This window comes from Pseudochaenichthys georgianus, unplaced genomic scaffold, assembly GCF_902827115.2.
Source record: "Pseudochaenichthys georgianus unplaced genomic scaffold, fPseGeo1.2 scaffold_597_arrow_ctg1, whole genome shotgun sequence".
NCBI lineage: Eukaryota > Metazoa > Chordata > Actinopteri > Perciformes > Channichthyidae > Pseudochaenichthys > Pseudochaenichthys georgianus.
The window spans coordinates 96,374-118,659 of record NW_027263156.1 but is presented as its reverse complement, the minus strand read 5'-3'; the positions used below and the strand labels follow the sequence as shown (position 1 = coordinate 118,659).

General features: G+C 43.9%; 1 long non-coding RNA gene and 4 gene segments (V, D, J or C); 4 read left to right on the top strand and 1 right to left on the bottom strand.

Moving 5' to 3' along the window:
• Positions 1-3,666: 3,666 nt before the first annotated feature.
• On the bottom strand, positions 3,667-6,032 carry LOC117443374 (uncharacterized). The gene is made up of 2 exons (XR_004551669.2): positions 5,818-6,032; positions 3,667-3,854 (listed from the first exon to the last, which is right to left on the bottom strand). It is a non-coding gene; the product is annotated as an uncharacterized lncRNA (long non-coding RNA).
• A 578-nt stretch (positions 6,033-6,610) lies between these two features.
• Positions 6,611-7,171, top strand: LOC117443390 (immunoglobulin heavy variable 3-66-like). The segment is given in 2 exon segments: positions 6,611-6,665; positions 6,750-7,171. Coding segments are annotated over 2 exon segments (477 nt in total).
• Positions 7,172-8,772: 1,601 nt separating this feature from the next.
• LOC117443380 (T cell receptor alpha variable 12-2-like) lies at positions 8,773-9,318 on the top strand. The segment is given in 2 exon segments: positions 8,773-8,827; positions 8,912-9,318. Coding segments are annotated over 2 exon segments (462 nt in total).
• Positions 9,319-17,997: 8,679 nt separating this feature from the next.
• On the top strand, positions 17,998-18,558 carry LOC117443384 (T cell receptor alpha variable 1-2-like). The segment is given in 2 exon segments: positions 17,998-18,052; positions 18,137-18,558. Coding segments are annotated over 2 exon segments (477 nt in total).
• Positions 18,559-20,159: 1,601 nt separating this feature from the next.
• LOC117443378 (T cell receptor alpha variable 12-2-like) lies at positions 20,160-20,705 on the top strand. The segment is given in 2 exon segments: positions 20,160-20,214; positions 20,299-20,705. Coding segments are annotated over 2 exon segments (462 nt in total).
• Positions 20,706-22,286: the final 1,581 nt, after the last annotated feature.

Here is a 22,286-nt window from a genome sequence, read left to right as displayed (position 1 = left end):
CAGGTGTTGTTGAGTTGCATTAACTACGGTTTTTGGAGATTTTTTGGTATTCGGCATGTTTAAATGTAACAGATGACTATTGGGACTAATAACTCGTGATTGAGATAAAAAGTATCACTGATAGTGGGATATTTAAGCAAAATAAATGGTGATGGCGCCGGAGCCACGAATTTAAGCAGCCATCTTCCTCGACATCCACTCGACTTCCAAGAAGATACAAACTTGAAGAAAACAGAATCATATAAGTACATCAGGTTTCATAGAGCCAAAACATTTCAAGTGCTACTGAACTGACTTTAGATAAGCCAGTCCTTTGTTAGTATATAAGTGCTTTGTTAGCAATTAAAATAAGTGTCTCTATTTTTCTGTCAGTCAGTGATTTCACGTGGTGTACCACAGGGTTCAATCCTAGGTCCTCTCACTTTGTCATTGGATTCAGTTAAACTCTGAGCACAATCTGATCATATCATATTGGAACAGCAGCTTGTGTTGTGGTGTTCAAGACCTTTTAAATGACACCAGTGAATCAATATTCTCATTAGATTTAAGATATTTTTAAGCAGATTTATTTCTCGACGAAACACCTCTCACTAATCTGACTTCACCTTAACCCCTGTCATTGTTATTGCTATGTTTTTGTACATTTCAATGTATGAGTCAGTGTGAAACACACAGAGAACTAAATGTTTTAAATATGAGAAAAGTACTTTGATGGCTTAAAACCAGTAAAAATGATTCTCTGGCCCCGCCCACTGATGTTTATATCAACCAATGAGATGAGCTGTGAGATGTTTGAGGAACTAAAAGCACAATCATCTGATGTTAAGGAGAAGGGCTGAGCAGCAGAGAGGCTGTTTCCTGCTTCACTTCTGCAGGAGGAGATCTCATCTGCTGACTGTGTGACTTCAACATCTCCAAAGACATGTTGCTTTACCTCTGTTTACTCTTCTCTCTCTTCATAGGTGAGTGTTGGGACAGAGATAAAGTCTCATTCAACCCGCTGTATTAGCCAGAGATTTCATACCTGGAGGTTTGATTGTGTAAGGCAGCAACCGCTGTGATCTATGAAGACATTTGGTCATGTTTTATCTCAAACTGATCAAAGATGAGTCTCTTAATGTTAAATTCTCCTGCAGACTAACTGACGTGAGTAATTCTCATTTTGCAGCCCTGGGCTCCATGAACAGCATAAAGCCAGAAAGAAGTGAAGAACATGTTGCAGAGGGCAGAAACATCAGCCTGACATGTAAATATGAGGGGGCTATCTACAATATCCAGTGGTACCGACAATACCAGAGATCCAGACCAGAGTTCCTGCTCTACATCACAGAGGCAGGAGGGATCCATCCCACTGAATCTGATTTCTCTGCTCACATTGACAAAACAGAGAAACGAGTTGATCTGGAGATCATCTCAGCTAAAGAGACAGACTCTGCTGTGTACTACTGTGCTCTGACGCCCACAGTGACAGGAAGCACCAACACTCTGTACAAAAACCTCTGGAGCACAGACAACACAATACTGATCAACATCCACCAGAGGGAGCCTCTCTCTGACAAACATCAATAGTTTGTGATCATACAGTAATGCCATTTACCTGCTTGATCATTTGAATGATACTGTATGTACATTTCACTAGTATACAAAAACATGGACTGCTTTTGATTCACATCCACAGGTTCAAATGTTTAACTCAACCTTTGAATCTGTCCTTTTATCACACGTTGAAATAAAAGTAAGTAGTCTCCATGAACTTAAAATAAGTTTTTCTGTGATTGCACGTGGTGTACCACAGGGTTCAATCCTAGGTCCTCTCACTTTCTCATTGGTTTCAGTTAATCTCTGAGCACAATGTGATCATAGGTTCTATTGGAACAGCAGCTTGTTTTGTGGTGTTCAAGACCTTTTAAATATTGAGTGATGAAGCAACATTCATATTAGATTAAGATCCTTTTAAACAGATTTCTCTCTAGATGAAACACCTCTCACTAATCTGACTTTACATTAACGCAAGTCATTGTTATTGCTACGTTTTTTATTACTAACTGATCAAACACTTTAAATCATCTCTCTCAATAAACTGGTACACATCAAGGACTTCAGTTTTGATTGCTTTTTTTCTTATCTTTATAAAATAAATTTCTCTGTTGGTCTGTGATTAATTGTGGTGTACCACAGGGTTCAATACTAGGTCCTCTGACTTTTTTTATTTATAGACTGCCTTTGGACCTGTTACCCAGGAGGAAGTGTAACTGAGAGAAGTGAAATACAGATCTAAGAGGAGACAGAGAGATTCAGGGAGGAGCTAAGATGTTCCTGAACTATAGAAGAGAGAGGAACTTCCATATTCACCAGAGTTCAACACAGACCATCATCATCACCTTCATTCAACATGCTGTCCCTGCAGAACTCACCATTTTCTCTGATGTTGTTTGCAATCTTATCCGGTTAGTTACACTCTGGATTAAACATCAGTGTCAACGCTTTCTGAGTGTAGTTTTGCTAAAAGGACTTTTATAACATGAAATAACAGAGTTAATCTTTCCCTCAGGCGTCAGCTGTGCAGATCTGACTCCAGTCAAAACAGAAGAGTTCAGTCCAGAAGGCAGCTCTGTTACTCTGTCCTACAAAGCTGGATCTAATGCTGATTATTACTTCTGGTATCGACAATATCCTGGAGAACCACCAGAGTTCCTCATCTCACACTCGGCTTCTGGCGCTGTAGGAACTAACCCAATCCCTGGACTGAAGATTACAGTGAAGTCAAACCGAATCAATTTGATCATCTCCTCTGCTGCAGTGACAGACTCTGCTGTGTTCTACTGTGCTCTGCAGGCCCACAGTGACAGGATACACCAACACTCTGTACAAAAACCTCTGGAGCAAAGACAACACAATACTACCCAACATCCACCAGAGGGAGTCTCTCTCTGTTACCTACATCAATAGTTTGTGATGATACAGTAATGTAGTTTACCTGCTTGATCATGTGAAATGTATGACAAATTGTTCACTACACATGTACTGCCTTTGATTCACATCAACAGGTTAAAATGTTTAACTCAATCAGTTAATCTGGCCTGTTATCACAGATTAAACATGTAGTCTCCATGAATTCAAAATAAGTGTCTCTAATTTTCTGTGAGTCTGTGATTTCACGTGGTGTACCACAGGGTTCAATCCTAGGTCCTCTCACTTTGTCATTGGATTCAGTTTATCTCCAAGCACAATGTGATGAAAGGTTCTATTGGAACAGCAGCTTGTGTTGTGGTGTTCAAGACCTTTTAAATGTTGGATCTGAAGAAATATTTGTAATAGATTACAGTTTCTCGATTGCTAACACAATTTTTTTTTTTTTAATGGCTCAGTTTCTCAGAATACTAAACACAATTCACAAAACCACAAACCCAAAGTGCAAAACACCTAATTTCTCCTGCTAAATGAAGAACTGCACTCAAAACTACATAAACACTTACCAAATGCAAACTTTTGCACCAAATATAACACACTTCATTCTTAATACTGGATGGTTTGACCACCCAACACTGCAGAGCATAATCTAAAGCACTTTAATCTTTTATGGGCTATGCTCTGTACAGAGAGGTTTCTGCAGAGAACGATTGCTTGAGTTTACAGAAATACAGTAAATGAAGAAACACAAATGAGTTGTTGAAAAAAAATCACATTTTATTCAAAAATAACATTGTGCAACATGCATCTCAGCACTTAGTTACTATGCATCGGATCTCTCTAAGTGTGATGGCATTGTTTGCCAAAACCCAGTTTGTAACTGCTGCTTCCTGTGCCTCATTGGAAATCCTTAGCCTTCCACCTGCGCCTCTTTTTCCTCAGTCCTTCAGATAAACAACAAAGATATAGTGGTTGGTCAGTGTCTGTGTTGCATAAAAGTAAGTCTACCACAGTACATTGTGCAGGATTTTTGTAAAGTTATAGTCTGCAACATGCCAACAATTCAATTACAGTAATGAAGTAAATACGTTTCACACAACAGATATAAGCACTGATATATCATGATTATGCCGATGGGCAGACGGTAAAGCACCGCAAAATCCACCCCCCTTTTAGGGTTACCAGGGGCATGAGGTTCTGTAGGGTGTGATCATCTGGGTTTAGTCTGTGGGGGAGTGCTTAAGTCCGTGGGCCCGGGGACTCACGGTGTGCAAGGTTATGGAGGTGTCCATGTCAGGGACACATGCTGGCGGTCATTAGTCCGCCCTTTGGGGGTCTTGGAGGGGCCACCGAGAGGTGATTTCCCCGGTCTCTGTCCTGCATGTGTGAAATAACCTGAGTCCCCATTTCAGGGACACATGCTGGAGGTCTGTAGTCCGTCCTTTGGGGGTCTTGGAGGGGCCACCGAGAGGTGATTTCCCCGGTCTCTGTCCTGCATGTGTGAAATAACCTGAGTCCCCATTTCAGGGACACATGCTGGAGGTCTGTAGTCCGTCCTTTGGGGGTCTTGGAGGGGCCACAGAGATGTAATTTCGTCGGTATCTGTCCTGGATGTGTGAAATAACCTGAGTCCCCATTTCAGGGACACATGCTGGAGGTCTCTAGTCCATCCTTCGGGGCTCTGCGAGCCGGCAAAGAGAGGGGATTTACCTGTCGTCTCTCCTGGAAGTGTGAAATAAACAGAGTCCCCATTTCAGGGACACATTTTGGAGGTCTGTAGTCCGTCCTTTGGGGGTCTTGGAGGGGCCACAGAGAGGTGATTTCCCCGGTCTCTGTCCTGGATGTGTGAAATAACCTGAGTCTCCATTTCAGTTACACGTGCTGGAGGTCTCTCTCCCGAGAGTGGACGTCCATTGTCTCTAAATAGGGGAATTGAGTAGAGACTTGAGAGGGGACTAGAGGAGGGACTAGAGAAGGGACTAGAGAAGGGGCTGAAGTAGGGACTTGAGAGGGGACTAGAGGAGGGACTATGGCTGCTGGGGCCAGAACCAGGGCCTGAACCATGGCTGCTGGGGCCGGGAACATTGCTGCTGGTGCCGGTACTGGAGCCGGAACCATTGGTGCTGGGGCCAGTTCTGGAGCCGGAACCATGGCTGTTGGGCACGGAACAGGAACCTGGACCCTGGCTGTGTGTGCCAGGTAATGGAGCACGGGAACATTGCTGCTGGGGCTGGTACTGGTGCACGGATCCATGGCTGCTGAGGCCAGTTCTGGAGCCTGAACCATGGCTGCTGGTGCCAGAACTGGGTCCGGAACCATGGCTGCTGTGGCCAGAACTGGGGCTGGAACCATGGCTGCTGTGGCCAGAACTGGGGCTGGAACCATGGCTGTGTGGGCCGGTTCTGGAGCCGGAACCATGGCTGTGTGGGCCGGTACTGGAGCCGGAACCATGGCTGGTGGGGCCTGTACTGGAGCCCAAAGCATGGCTTCTGGGGCTCGGCCTGCTAGCCTGGACTTGCGACTCCTTCTCTTAGGAGCCTTTTGGAGGCTCTGTGGACCTCGAAAAGCCAGACGAGTCCCCGAGAACGGCTCCTGGACAGGAGCAGGAAATGGGGAAGAAGCAGGGGTTGACTCCAGACGGAACACACCGAGACGTATGGTGTCAGGTTGGGAATTGGGAGGCAGGGGGCTAGCATGCCTGGGGCTAGCATGCCTGGGGCTAGCAGGCCGGGAAACAGGTTTGACCTCAAAGCGGCCAAAAAAGTCCTCCACCCACTCGGGTAGCAACTCCCTCAACCAGGGCCTTGAGGTTACCTCCTGGCGTGCCGCAGAAATAACTGACTGCCTCTCTTCACTACTGGAGGCATATCTAAAGTCATTCCTCAAGCATGTCAAATTGTACTTTACCTCGTACAAACTGTCTGCTGGGTCCATTCTTGGTTGGTTGGTTCGGTCAGGGTTGGGGAAAAATAGGACCCAAATGCAGATTGAGGAGGAAGCAGGTTTCAAAATGAAACAAAAGGCGAGCTTTATTAAAGAAAAGCTGAACAAAAACAAGAATCCAACAACAGGTACGAGGTAGCATCCAAACAAAGGTGACCAACACGAAGGGGGAAATAATGACAAATAATGAACCAACACTGAACACAGGAAGAGACAAGACTAAATACAGGGAGGGGTAATCACGAGACGAGAAACAGCTGGGCAGGGGAGGAGAAACACAAGGGCAACAGGTGAACACAATCAGACAATTAGACACACCAGGGAAACTAACGACAGGGAGGACAGAACAGCAAAATAACCCCAAAACTAGACACACAAAAACTCAAACCCTGACACTGTCAGTATTATTAGATCTCAGCGCTGCATTTGAATCTGACCACAACATATTACTAGACCGACTGGAAAACTGGGTGGGACTCGGGCACTGGTCTGAATCCTAAAGGACAGAAAACACTTTGTTTCTATAGGTAACTCAACATTTGAGTGGACGAATATGACCTGTGGTGTACCTCAAGGCTCCATCCTGGGACACACACGTGATGAAATGAAAAAGAAAACTGAGAGAAGTGAAATATAGACCTAAGAGGAGAAAGAGAGATTCAGGGAGGAGCTAAGATGTTCTTGAACTATAGAATAGAGAGGAACTTCCATATTCACCAGAGTTCAACACAGACCATCATCACCACCTTCATTCAACATGCTGTCCCTGCAGAACTCTGCCTTTTCTCTGATATGTTTTGCAATCTTATCAGGTTTGTTGCACTCTTGCTTTCTGAGTGTGGTTTTACTAAAATGACTTTTATAACATGAAATAACAGAGTTAATCTTTCCCTCAGGCGTCAGCTGTGCAGATCTGACTCCAGTCAAAACAGAAGAGTTCAGTCCAGAAGGCAGCTCTGTTACTCTGTCCTACAGATACTCCGAACAAACAGCTGGTGGTGATTATTTCTTCTGGTATCGACAACATCCAGGAGAACCACCAGAGTTCCTCCTGTCTATCTCAGGGCTTAATTTCACAAGCAAAGCAGAATCACTTGGATCGGACACCAGGTTCTTCACTGACCTGTCTGAAGGAAAGCAACGAGTGGATCTGCAGATCTCCTCTGCTGCAGTGACAGACTCTGCTGTGTACTACTGTGCTCTGCAGCCCACAGTGACAGGAAGCACCAACACTCTGTACAAAAACCTCTGGAGCAAAGACAACACAGTAATGCCCAACATCCACCAGAGGGAGTCTCTCTCTGACAAACATCAATAGTTTGTGATCATACAGTAATGTCATTTACCTGCTTGATCATTTGAATGATACTGTATGTACATTTCACTATTATGCAAAAACATGTACTGCCTTTGATTCACATCCACAGGTTCAAATGTTTAACTCAACCTTTGAATCTGTCCTTTTATCACAGGTTGAAATAAAAGTAAGTAGTCTCCATGAACTTAAAATAAGTTTTTCTTTGAGTCTGTGACTTAATGTGGTGTACCACAGGGTTCAATCCTAGGTCCTCTCACTTTCTCATTGGATTCAGTTAATCTCCGAGCACAATGTGATGATATGTGCTATTGGAACAGCAGCGTGTGTTGTGGTGTTCAAGACTTTTTAAATATTGAGTGATGAAGCAACATTCTTATTAGATTAAGATCATTTTAAACATATTTCTCTCTAGATGAAACACCTCTCACTAATCTGACTTTACATTAATTGAGGGTTAGGCTAGGTTTCTTCTACAGGAACAAGTCCTGTTTCTCATTTGAAGCCAGGAAAAGGCTCTGTGACCTTTTTACCTGTGCTGGACTCTGGGGATCTGGTCTATATGAATGCACCTGCCCATTGCCTGGTCCAGTTAGATGCTGCGTATCACAGCGCTCTGAGATGTGTGACTAACTGTAAAGCACTCACTCATCACTGTACCCTGTATGCCAAGGCAGGTCTGCCTTCACTCTCTGTACGGAGGCTCAGTCATTGGTACATGTTCATCTATAAAGCCATGCTGGGTAAACTACCTTTTTATATCTGCTCTCTGATCTTTCGACGAATTGAAAGTACGTATTGCCTGAGATCTCATTATGTTGTTTTATTGAATGTTCCAAGTGCTCGGACTGTCTGAGGGAAGAAAGCTTTCAGATGAGCAGCTCCACTGACTTGGAACAGTCTGCAAACCTGTTTGAAACTGAGCGCTTTGGTTCCCCTGCATCACTTTGAAACTCGGCTGGGTGCCATGCTGTTTGATACTCATGGTACCTGTCACTGTGAACAGAGTTTTGTAAACTGTACCCTGTACATTATGTTGTATGTCTTCCTTATTGTTGTTCTGTTGTTTCTATGTTACATGTGTAACTAATGTCCTTCAGGTCACCCTTTAAAAAGAGATCTTTTGATCTCAAGGGGCTTCACCTGGTTCAACAAAGGCTACAAACAATTTTAAACAGATTTCTCTCTAGATGAAACACCTCTCACTAATCTGACTTCACGTTAATGCCCGTCATTCTTATTAGTACGTTTTTTTTCACTGACTTATCACACTTTAAATCACCTCTCTCAATTAACTGGTACACATCAAGGACTTCAGTTTTGATTACCTTTTTTTTAATCTTTAAAAATTCCATTCTCTGTTGGTCTGTGATTAATCGTGGTGTACCACAGGGTTCAATCCTAGGTCCTCTGACTTTTTATTTATAGACTGCCTTTGGATCTGTCACCCAGGAGGAAGTGTAACTGAGAGAAGTGAAACACAGATCTAAGAGGAGACGGAGAGATTCAGGGAGGAGCTAAGATGTTCCTGAACTATAGAAGAGAGAGGAACTTCCATATTCACCAGAGTTCAACACAGACCACCATCATCACCTTCATTCAACATGCTGTCCCTGCAGAACTCTGCCTTTTCTCTGATATGTTTTGCAATCTTATCAGGTTTGTTGCACTCTTGCTTTCTGAGTGTGGTTTTGCTAAAATGACTTTTATAACATGAAATAACAGAGTTAATCTTTCCCTCAGGCGTCAGCTGTGCAGATCTGACTCCAGTCAAAACAGAAGAGTTCAGTCCAGAAGGCAGCTCTGTTACTCTGTCCTACAGATACTCCGAACAAACAGCTGGTGGTGATTATTTCTTCTGGTATCGACAACATCCAGGAGAACCACCAGAGTTCCTCCTGTCTATCTCAGGGCTTAGTTTCACAAAGAAAGCAGAATCACTTGGATCGGACACCAGGTTCTTCACTGACCTGTCTGAAGGAAAGCAACGAGTGGATCTGCAGATCTCCTCTGCTGCAGTGACAGACTCTGCTGTGTACTACTGTGCTCTGAGGCCCACAGTGACAGGAAGCACCAACACTCTGTACAAAAACCTCTGGAGCACAGACAACACAGTACTGCCCAACATCCACCAGAGGGCGCCTCTCTGACAAACACCAATAGTTTGTGATGATACAGTAATGTAGTTTACCTGCTTGACGGTGTGAAATGTATGAACAATTGTTCCCTACTACTAATAATAATAATAATACATTCAATTTGTGAAGCACCTTTCATCACTAACAGCAAACCCAAGGTGCTACAGGAGGCATAATTATAATAAAAAATAAACAAAAGTTTAATCAAAAGCTTTTTTAAAAAGAAAGGTTTTTAGGCCTTTCCTGAAGGCGCAGTGGTCTGTGGAGTCCTCAGGTGGTCTGGGAGGGAATCCCACAGGTGAGGAGCAGCTGCACACTAAACAAACACATGGAATGCCTTTGATTCACATCCACAGGTTCAAATCATTAACTCAGGCAGTGAATCTGGCCTTTCACCACAGGTTAACATACAATTAAGTAGTCTTAATGAACTCAACATTACATTACATTGCATTTAGCTGACGCTTGTATCCAAAGCGACTTACAATGCATTCGACCAAGAAGATACACATTTTTTTTTGATCACATTTTTTAAATGTAATCAATAACATAAAATGCAATAGAGTACAAAAACAGCACAAAACTAAAGAAAGAAACAAAACCCAGTGACGTCCCTAACCCGCCCACCCACGCCCGACCCATCCAGATCACCATCCCCATTAGATAGTTATCCTAATATGCTCTTGAGGTTCACAATGAGCGAAGTCCACATCTCTATTGTTGACTCCTTTGTCCCGTGTACCCGGGCTGTCGACACTTCTAGATACGATATGTCTAGATATGTTAGAACCCAGACCTTACGTGAGAGGGAATGGGGAGGCTTCCACTGAGTCGCAACCAATTGTTTTGCTGCTGTAAGCCCGGCTAATAGTGCTCGCCTTTTGGTCAGGGTTAAACCCACTATGGACGCGCTCGTGACACACACACACACACACACACACACACACACACACACACACACACACACACACACACACACACACACACACACACACACACACACACACACACACACACACACACACACACACACACACACACACACACACACACACACACACACACACACACACACACACACACACACACACACACACACACACACACAGCTGCCACTCATTGAGCTTCATTAACACCCACACCTGGCCTGCTCTTCCTCTCCTCCCTCATATGCAGACTCTGCTGCCCCGAGTGGGAGCTGCTGTTTATTACAAGGTGAAAAACTCACTGCATTATTTGAGTGGGTTACAATAACATCAAATAATCAAGAGAAAAATTAAAATGTGGGCAAGTAACGTAAGAGCATGTGAAATAAACGAAACAAGAGATACAATGAGATAATAGTTTGTACCACTTTGACATGGAATGTCGAGATACGCCCAGCCATACAGCCTGCCCAACACCCACATGCATACACTCGCACCAGCACTCTCCCACCAAGCCTATTTACATCAGCGTCCGTACACTCTTAACTCCATCCCGCGTATATAGGCACAAACACAGGCCATGCGCGGCCACCACGCCAACCATACACCCGCGAGCACGGATGCACAATTATGGCTCTTTGGGCTTTCCATACATAATAGACACCCACAATCCCCGCCAGCACGACAACCACACACGCAGCCCACACATTCACACAGGACAAATTATGCTTGGCTAGGAATACAAGAGAAAGACTTGCCAGTCTACATATATGGTCAGTGCATAATAAAAGAATGAAACAAATAAATGTAGAAAGAAAAAGGCAGTCCAAAATCTATGGTCTACGTATACGCCCCGCGGGTCGGGGGTTCCATCCAGGCAGACAGCGTAACTGAAACTTCACGCTTCACCGAAGGTCAGTAAAGTGCTTTGTTTGGTCCTCAGATAGATTTTGAAGAAGCTCGAAAATCGCGGTGTTGGTAGGCTCAGTAGCAGCTGAGTTCAACACCGACATGTCCGGTGAGATATTCGCAGGCTTCGGGCTAGCATTAGCCTGGAGAACCAGGTGTTGTTGAGTTGCATTAACTACGGTTTTTGGAGATTTTTTGGTATTCGGCATGTTTAAATGTAACAGATGACTATTGGGACTAATAACTCGTGATTGAGATAAAAAGTATCACTGATAGTGGGATATTTAAGCAAAATAAATGGTGATGGCGCCGGAGCCACGAATTTAAGCAGCCATCTTCCTCGACATCCACTCGACTTCCAAGAAGATACAAACTTGAAGAAAACAGAATCATATAAGTACATCAGGTTTCATAGAGCCAAAACATTTCAAGTGCTACTGAACTGACTTTAGATAAGCCAGTCCTTTGTTAGTATATAAGTGCTTTGTTAGCAATTAAAATAAGTGTCTCTATTTTTCTGTCAGTCAGTGATTTCACGTGGTGTACCACAGGGTTCAATCCTAGGTCCTCTCACTTTGTCATTGGATTCAGTTAAACTCTGAGCACAATCTGATCATATCATATTGGAACAGCAGCTTGTGTTGTGGTGTTCAAGACCTTTTAAATGACACCAGTGAATCAATATTCTCATTAGATTTAAGATATTTTTAAGCAGATTTATTTCTCGACGAAACACCTCTCACTAATCTGACTTCACCTTAACCCCTGTCATTGTTATTGCTATGTTTTTGTACATTTCAATGTATGAGTCAGTGTGAAACACACAGAGAACTAAATGTTTTAAATATGAGAAAAGTACTTTGATGGCTTAAAACCAGTAAAAATGATTCTCTGGCCCCGCCCACTGATGTTTATATCAACCAATGAGATGAGCTGTGAGATGTTTGAGGAACTAAAAGCACAATCATCTGATGTTAAGGAGAAGGGCTGAGCAGCAGAGAGGCTGTTTCCTGCTTCACTTCTGCAGGAGGAGAACTCATCTGCTGACTGTGTGACTTCAACATCTCCAAAGACATGTTGCTTTACCTCTGTTTACTCTTCTCTCTCTTCATAGGTGAGTGTTGGGACAGAGATAAAGTCTCATTCAACCCGCTGTATTAGCCAGAGATTTCATACCTGGAGGTTTGATTGTGTAAGGCAGCAACCGCTGTGATCTATGAAGACATTTGGTCATGTTTTATCTCAAACTGATCAAAGATGAGTCTCTTAATGTTAAATTCTCCTGCAGACTAACTGACGTGAGTAATTCTCATTTTGCAGCCCTGGGCTCCATGAACAGCATAAAGCCAGAAAGAAGTGAAGAACATGTTGCAGAGGGCAGAAACATCAGCGTGACATGTAAATATGAGGGGGCTATCTACAATATCCAGTGGTACCGACAATACCAGAGATCCAGACCAGAGTTCCTGCTCCACATCACAGAGGCAGGAGGGATCCATCCCACTGAATCTGATTTCTCTGCTCACATTGACAAAACAGAGAAACGAGTTGATCTGGAGATCATCTCTGCTGCGGTGACAGACTCTGCTGTGTACTACTGTGCTCTGACGCCCACAGTGACAGGAAGCACCAACACTCTGTACAAAAACCTCTGGAGCACAGACAACACAATACTGATCAACATCCACCAGAGGGAGCCTCTCTCTGACAAACATCAATAGTTTGTGATCATACAGTAATGCCATTTACCTGCTTGATCATTTGAATGATACTGTATGTACATTTCACTAGTATACAAAAACATGGACTGCTTTTGATTCACATCCACAGGTTCAAATGTTTAACTCAACCTTTGAATCTGTCCTTTTATCACACGTTGAAATAAAAGTAAGTAGTCTCCATGAACTTAAAATAAGTTTTTCTGTGATTGCACGTGGTGTACCACAGGGTTCAATCCTAGGTCCTCTCACTTTCTCATTGGTTTCAGTTAATCTCTGAGCACAATGTGATCATAGGTTCTATTGGAACAGCAGCTTGTTTTGTGGTGTTCAAGACCTTTTAAATATTGAGTGATGAAGCAACATTCATATTAGATTAAGATCCTTTTAAACAGATTTCTCTCTAGATGAAACACCTCTCACTAATCTGACTTTACATTAACGCAAGTCATTGTTATTGCTACGTTTTTTATTACTAACTGATCAAACACTTTAAATCATCTCTCTCAATAAACTGGTACACATCAAGGACTTCAGTTTTGATTGCTTTTTTTCTTATCTTTATAAAATAAATTTCTCTGTTGGTCTGTGATTAATTGTGGTGTACCACAGGGTTCAATACTAGGTCCTCTGACTTTTTTTATTTATAGACTGCCTTTGGACCTGTTACCCAGGAGGAAGTGTAACTGAGAGAAGTGAAATACAGATCTAAGAGGAGACAGAGAGATTCAGGGAGGAGCTAAGATGTTCCTGAACTATAGAAGAGAGAGGAACTTCCATATTCACCAGAGTTCAACACAGACCATCATCATCACCTTCATTCAACATGCTGTCCCTGCAGAACTCACCATTTTCTCTGATGTTGTTTGCAATCTTATCCGGTTAGTTACACTCTGGATTAAACATCAGTGTCAATGCTTTCTGAGTGTGGTTTTGCTAAAAGGACTTTTATAATATGAAATAACAGAGTTAATCTTTCCCTCAGGCGTCAGCTGTGCAGATCTGACTCCAGTCAAAACAGAAGAGTTCAGTCCAGAAGGCAGCTCTGTTACTCTGTCCTACAAAGCTGGATCTAATGCTGATTATTACTTCTGGTATCGACAATATCCTGGAGAACCACCAGAGTTCCTCATCTCACACTCGGCTTCTGGCGCTGTAGGAACTAACCCAATCCCTGGACTGAAGATTACAGTGAAGTCAAACCGAATCAATTTGATCATCTCCTCTGCTGCAGTGACAGACTCTGCTGTGTTCTACTGTGCTCTGCAGCCCACAGTGACAGGAAACACCAACACTCTGTACAAAAACCTCTGGAGCAAAGACAACACAATACTACCCAACATCCACCAGAGGGAGTCTCTCTCTGTTACCTACATCAATAGTTTGTGATGATACAGTAATGTAGTTTACCTGCTTGATCATGTGAAATGTATGACAAATTGTTCACTACACATGTACTGCCTTTGATTCACATCAACAGGTTAAAATGTTTAACTCAATCAGTTAATCTGGCCTGTTATCACAGATTAAACATGTAGTCTCCATGAATTCAAAATAAGTGTCTCTAATTTTCTGTGAGTCTGTGATTTCACGTGGTGTACCACAGGGTTCAATCCTAGGTCCTCTCACTTTGTCATTGGATTCAGTTTATCTCCAAGCACAATGTGATGAAAGGTTCTATTGGAACAGCAGCTTGTGTTGTGGTGTTCAAGACCTTTTAAATGTTGGATCTGAAGAAATATTTGTAATAGATTACAGTTTCTCGATTGCTAACACAATTTTTTTTTTTTTTAATGGCTCAGTTTCTCAGAATACTAAACACAATTCACAAAACCACAAACCCAAAGTGCAAAACACCTAATTTCTCCTGCTAAATGAAGAACTGCACTCAAAACTACATAAACACTTACCAAATGCAAACTTTTGCACCAAATATAACACACTTCATTCTTAATACTGGATGGTTTGACCACCCAACACTGCAGAGCATAATCTAAAGCACTTTAATCTTTTATGGGCTATGCTCTGTACAGAGAGGTTTCTGCAGAGAACGATTGCTTGAGTTTACAGAAATACAGTAAATGAAGAAACACAAATGAGTTGTTGAAAAAAATCACATTTTATTCAAAAATAACATTGTGCAACATGCATCTCAGCACTTAGTTACTATGCATCGGATCTCTCTAAGTGTGATGGCATTGTTTGCCAAAACCCAGTTTGTAACTGCTGCTTCCTGTGCCTCATTGGAAATCCTTAGCCTTCCACCTGCGCCTCTTTTTCCTCAGTCCTTCAGATAAACAACAAAGATATAGTGGTTGGTCAGTGTCTGTGTTGCATAAAAGTAAGTCTACCACAGTACATTGTGCAGGATTTTTGTAAAGTTATAGTCTGCAACATGCCAACAATTCAATTACAGTAATGAAGTAAATACGTTTCACACAACAGATATAAGCACTGATATATCATGATTATGCCGATGGGCAGACGGTAAAGCACCGCAAAATCCACCCCCCTTTTAGGGTTACCAGGGGCATGAGGTTCTGTAGGGTGTGATCATCTGGGTTTAGTCTGTGGGGGAGTGCTTAAGTCCGTGGGCCCGGGGACTCACGGTGTGCAAGGTTATGGAGGTGTCCATGTCAGGGACACATGCTGGCGGTCATTAGTCCGCCCTTTGGGGGTCTTGGAGGGGCCACCGAGAGGGGATTTCCCCAGTCTCTGTCCTGCATGTGTGAAATAACCTGAGTCTCCATTTCAGGTACACGTGCTGGAGGTGATTAGTCCGTCCTTTGGGGGTCTTGGAGGGGCCACCGAGAGGTGATTTCCCCGGTCTCTGTCCTGCATGTGTGAAATAACCTGAGTCCCCATTTCAGGGACACATGCTGGAGGTCTCTAGTCCATCCTTCAGGGCTCTGCGAGCCGGCAAAGAGAGGGGATTTACCTGTCGTCTCTCCTGGAAGTGTGAAATAAACAGAGTCCCCATTTCAGGGACACATTTTGGAGGTCTGTAGTCCGTCCTTTGGGGGTCTTGGAGGGGCCACAGAGAGGTGATTTCCCCGGTCTCTGTCCTGGATGTGTGAAATAACCTGAGTCTCCATTTCAGTTACACGTGCTGGAGGTCTCTCTCCCGAGAGTGGACGTCCATTGTCTCTAAATAGGGGAATTGAGTAGAGACTTGAGAGGGGACTAGAGGAGGGACTAGAGAAGGGACTAGAGAAGGGGCTGAAGTAGGGACTTGAGAGGGGACTAGAGGAGGGACTATGGCTGCTGGGGCCAGAACCAGGGCCTGAACCATGGCTGCTGGGGCCGGGAACATTGCTGCTGGTGCCGGTACTGGAGCCGGAACCATGGCTGCTGGGCACGGAACAGGAACCTGGACCCTGGCTGTGTGTGCCAGGTAATGGAGCACGGGAACATTGCTGCTGGGGCTGGTACTGGTGCACGGATCCATGGCTGCTGAGGCCAGTTCTGGAGCCTGAACCATGGCTGCTGGTGCCAGAACTGGGTCCGGAACCATGGCTGCTGGGGCTGGAACCATGGCTGCTGTGGCCAGAACTGGGGCTGGAACCATGGCTGTGTGGGCCGGTTCTGGAGCCGGAACCATGGCTGTTGGGCACGGAACAGGAACCTGGACCCTGGCTGTGTGTGCCAGGTAATGGAGCACGGGAACATTGCTGCTGGGGCTGGTACTGGTGCACGGATCCATGGCTGCTGAGGCCAGTTCTGGAGCCTGAACCATGGCTGCTGGTGCCAGAACTGGGTCCGGAACCATGGCTGCTGGGGCTGGAACCATGGCTGCTGTGGCCAGAACTGGGGCTGGAACCATGGCTGTGTGGGCCGGTTCTGGAGCCGGAACCATGGCTGTGTGGGCCGGTACTGGAGCCGGAACCATGGCTGGTGGGGCCTGTACTGGAGCCCAAAGCATAGCTTCTGGGGCTCGGCCTGCTAGCCTGGACTTGCGACTCCTTCTCTTAGGAGCCTTTTGGAGGCTCTGTGGACCTCGAAAAGCCAGACGAGTCCCCGAGAACGGCTCCTGGACAGGAGCAGGAAATGGGGAAGAAGCAGGGGTTGACTCCAGACGGAACACACCGAGACGTATGGTGTCAGGTTGGGAATTGGGAGGCAGGGGGCTAGCATGCCTGGGGCTAGCAGGCCTGGGGCTAGCAGGCCGGGAAACAGGTTTGACCTCAAAGCGGCCAAAAAAGTCCTCCACCCACTCGGGTAGCAACTCCCTCAACCAGGGCCTTGAGGTTACCTCCTGGCGTGCCGCAGAAATAACTGACTGCCTCTCTTCACTACTGGAGGCATATCTAAAGTCATTCCTCAAGCATGTCAAATTGTACTTTACCTCGTACAAACTGTCTGCTGGGTCCATTCTTGGTTGGTTGGTTCGGTCAGGGTTGGGGAAAAATAGGACCCAAATGCAGATTGAGGAGGAAGCAGGTTTCAAAATGAAACAAAAGGCGAGCTTTATTAAAGAAAAGCTGAACAAAAACAAGAATCCAACAACAGGTACGAGGTAGCATCCAAACAAAGGTGACCAACACGAAGGGGGAAATAATGACAAATAATGAACCAACACTGAACACAGGAAGAGACAAGACTAAATACAGGGAGGGGTAATCACGAGACGAGAAACAGCTGGGCAGGGGAGGAGAAACACAAGGGCAACAGGTGAACACAATCAGACAATTAGACACACCAGGGAAACTAACGACAGGGAGGACAGAACAGCAAAATAACCCCAAAACTAGACACACAAAAACTCAAACCCTGACACTGTCAGTATTATTAGATCTCAGCGCTGCATTTGAATCTGACCACAACATATTACTAGACCGACTGGAAAACTGGGTGGGACTCGGGCACTGGTCTGAATCCTAAAGGACAGAAAACACTTTGTTTCTATAGGTAACTCAACATTTGAGTGGACGAATATGACCTGTGGTGTACCTCAAGGCTCCATCCTGGGACACACACGTGATGAAATGAAAAAGAAAACTGAGAGAAGTGAAATATAGACCTAAGAGGAGAAAGAGAGATTCAGGGAGGAGCTAAGATGTTCTTGAACTATAGAATAGAGAGGAACTTCCATATTCACCAGAGTTCAACACAGACCATCATCACCACCTTCATTCAACATGCTGTCCCTGCAGAACTCTGCCTTTTCTCTGATATGTTTTGCAATCTTATCAGGTTTGTTACACTCTTGCTTTCTGAGTGTGGTTTTGCTAAAATGACTTTTATAACATGAAATAACAGAGTTAATCTTTCCCTCAGGCGCCAGCTGTGCAGATCTGACTCCAGTCAAAACAGAAGAGTTCAGTCCAGAAGGCAGCTCTGTTACTCTGTCCTACAGATACTCCGAACAAACAGCTGGTGGTGATTATTTCTTCTGGTATCGACAACATCCAGGAGAACCACCAGAGTTCCTCCTGTCTATCTCAGGGCTTAATTTCACAAGCAAAGCAGAATCACTTGGATCGGACACCAGGTTCTTCACTGACCTGTCTGAAGGAAAGCAACGAGTGGATCTGCAGATCTCCTCTGCTGCAGTGACAGACTCTGCTGTGTACTACTGTGCTCTGCAGCCCACAGTGACAGGAAGCACCAACACTCTGTACAAAAACCTCTGGAGCAAAGACAACACAATACTGATCAACATCCACCAGAGGGAGTCTCTCTCTGACAAACATCAATAGTTTGTGATCATACAGTAATGTCATTTACCTGCTTGATCATTTGAATGATACTGTATGTACATTTCACTATTATGCAAAAACATGTACTGCCTTTGATTCACATCCACAGGTTCAAATGTTTAACTCAACCTTTGAATCTGTCCTTTTATCACAGGTTGAAATAAAAGTAAGTAGTCTCCATGAACTTAAAATAAGTTTTTCTTTGAGTCTGTGACTTAATGTGGTGTACCACAGGGTTCAATCCTAGGTCCTCTCACTTTCTCATTGGATTCAGTTAATCTCCGAGCACAATGTGATGATATGTGCTATTGGAACAGCAGCGTGTGTTGTGGTATTCAAGACCTTTTAAATATTGAGTGATGAAGCAACATTCTTATTAGATTAAGATCATTTTAAACATATTTCTCTCTAGATGAAACACCTCTCACTAATCTGACTTTACATTAATTGAGGGTTAGGCTAGGTTTCTTCTACAGGAACAAGTCCTGTTTCTCATTTGAAGCCAGGAAAAGGCTCTGTGACCTTTTTACCTGTGCTGGACTCTGGGGATCTGGTCTATATGAATGCACCTGCCCATTGCCTGGTCCAGTTAGATGCTGCGTATCACAGCGCTCTGAGATGTGTGACTAACTGTAAAGCACTCACTCATCACTGTACCCTGTATGCCAAGGCAGGTCTGCCTTCACTCTCTGTACGGAGGCTCAGTCATTGGTACATGTTCATCTATAAAGCCATGCTGGGTAAACTACCTTTTTATATCTGCTCTCTGATCTTTCGACGAATTGAAAGTACGTATTGCCTGAGATCTCATTATGTTGTTTTATTGAATGTTCCAAGTGCTCGGACTGTCTGAGGGAAGAAAGCTTTCAGATGAGCAGCTCCACTGACTTGGAACAGTCTGCAAACCTGTTTGAAACTGAGCGCTTTGGTTCCCCTGCATCACTTTGAAACTCGGCTGGGTGCCATGCTGTTTGATACTCATGGTACCTGTCACTGTGAACAGAGTTTTGTAAACTGTACCCTGTACATTATGTTGTATGTCTTCCTTATTGTTGTTCTGTTGTTTCTATGTTACATGTGAAACTAATGTCCTGCAGGTCACCCTTTAAAAAGAGATCTTTTGATCTCAAGGGGCTTCACCTGGTTCAACAAAGGCTACAAACAATTTTAAACAGATTTCTCTCTAGATGAAACACCTCTCACTAATCTGACTTCACGTTAATGCCCGTCATTCTTATTAGTACGTTTTTTTTCACTGACTTATCACACTTTAAATCACCTCTCTCAATTAACTGGTACACATCAAGGACTTCAGTTTTGATTACCTTTTTTTTAATCTTTAAAAATTCCATTCTCTGTTGGTCTGTGATTAATCGTGGTGTACCACAGGGTTCAATCCTAGGTCCTCTGACTTTTTATTTATAGACTGCCTTTGGATCTGTCACCCAGGAGGAAGTGTAACTGAGAGAAGTGAAACACAGATCTAAGAGGAGACGGAGAGATTCAGGGAGGAGCTAAGATGTTCCTGAACTATAGAAGAGAGAGGAACTTCCATATTCACCAGAGTTCAACACAGACCATCATCATCACCTTCATTCAACATGCTGTCCCTGCAGAACTCTGCCTTTTCTCTGATATGTTTTGCAATCTTATCAGGTTTGTTGCACTCTTGCTTTCTGAGTGTGGTTTTGCTAAAATGACTTTTATAACATGAAATAACAGAGTTAATCTTTCCCTCAGGCGTCAGCTGTGCAGATCTGACTCCAGTCAAAACAGAAGAGTTCAGTCCAGAAGGCAGCTCTGTTACTCTGTCCTACAGATACTCCGAACAAACAGCTGGTGGTGATTATTTCTTCTGGTATCGACAACATCCAGGAGAACCACCAGAGTTCCTCCTGTCTATCTCAGGGCTTAGTTTCACAAAGAAAGCAGAATCACTTGGATCGGACACCAGGTTCTTCACTGACCTGTCTGAAGGAAAGCAACGAGTGGATCTGCAGATCTCCTCTGCTGCAGTGACAGACTCTGCTGTGTACTACTGTGCTCTGAGGCCCACAGTGACAGGAAGCACCAACACTCTGTACAAAAACCTCTGGAGCACAGACAACACAGTACTGCCCAACATCCACCAGAGGGCGCCTCTCTGACAAACACCAATAGTTTGTGATGATACAGTAATGTAGTTTACCTGCTTGACGGTGTGAAATGTATGAACAATTGTTCCCTACTACTAATAATAATAATAATACATTCAATTTGTGAAGCACCTTTCATCACTAACAGCAAACCCAAGGTGCTACAGGAGGCATAATTATAATAAAAAATAAACAAAAGTTTAATCAAAAGCTTTTTTAAAAAGAAAGGTTTTTAGGCCTTTCCTGAAGGCGCAGTGGTCTGTGGAGTCCTCAGGTGGTCTGGGAGGGAATCCCACAGGTGAGGAGCAGCTGCACACTAAACAAACACATGGAATGCCTTTGATTCACATCCACAGGTTCAAATCATTAACTCAGGCAGTGAATCTGGCCTTTCACCACAGGTTAACATACAATTAAGTAGTCTTAATGAACTCAACATTACATTACATTGCATTTAGCTGACGCTTGTATCCAAAGCGACTTACAATGCATTCGACCAAGAAGATACACATTTTTTTTTTGATCACATTTTTTAAATGTAATCAATAACATAAAATGCAATAGAGTACAAAAACAGCACAAAACTAAAGAAAGAAACAAAACCCAGTGACGTCCCTAACCCGCCCACCCACGCCCGACCCATCCAGATCACCATCCCCATTAGATAGTTATCCTAATATGCTCTTGAGGTTCACAATGAGCGAAGTCCACATCTCTATTGTTGACTCCTTTGTCCCGTGTACCCGGGCTGTCGACACTTCTAGATACGATATGTCTAGATATGTTAGAACCCAGACCTTACGTGAGAGGGAATGGGGAGGCTTCCACTGAGTCGCAACCAATTGTTTTGCTGCTGTAAGCCCGGCTAATAGTGCTCGCCTTTTGGTCAGGGTTAAACCCACTATGGACGCGCTCGTGACACACACACACACACACACACACACACACACACACACACACACACACACACACACACACACACACACACACACACACACACACACACACACACACACACACACACACACACACACACACACACACACACACACACACACACACACACACACACACACACACACACACACACACACACACACACCAAATCAAGTTGCATAAAAGCTTGAGATACGTTTTTATTATAATTACTGTGAAATCTGTCTATTATGTTTTCGTCATTATTACAACAAATACACACTTGCAACTGATAACACTGGCAATGATTTTATATTTATTAGACTGTTAAAAAAAAATCATCCTTCAAATAAGTGGGGGTACGGCGTACCCCCACGTCCAACGCCCACTACACCATTGGAGGCAACCATCTCCCAGAATCTGGCCCCTAGCGGACATTCCCAGAACATACGTAGATAAGTACCAATAGCATAGAGTGCAATTTGGATGAGCAATTATTTTCATTAAACAAAGCTTCCTAGGCGTAAGGTAAACTCTATGAGTGACATTATAATGTATGTGCTGGTGGTCAGGATTCCTAGAAGCTATTAGTATAATGGACCAGACTTCATCCCAATCAAACTCTGGATCCAGATCTGGGACATCGGCTTATAGACGCCAGGGGTCTATAAGCGTGTT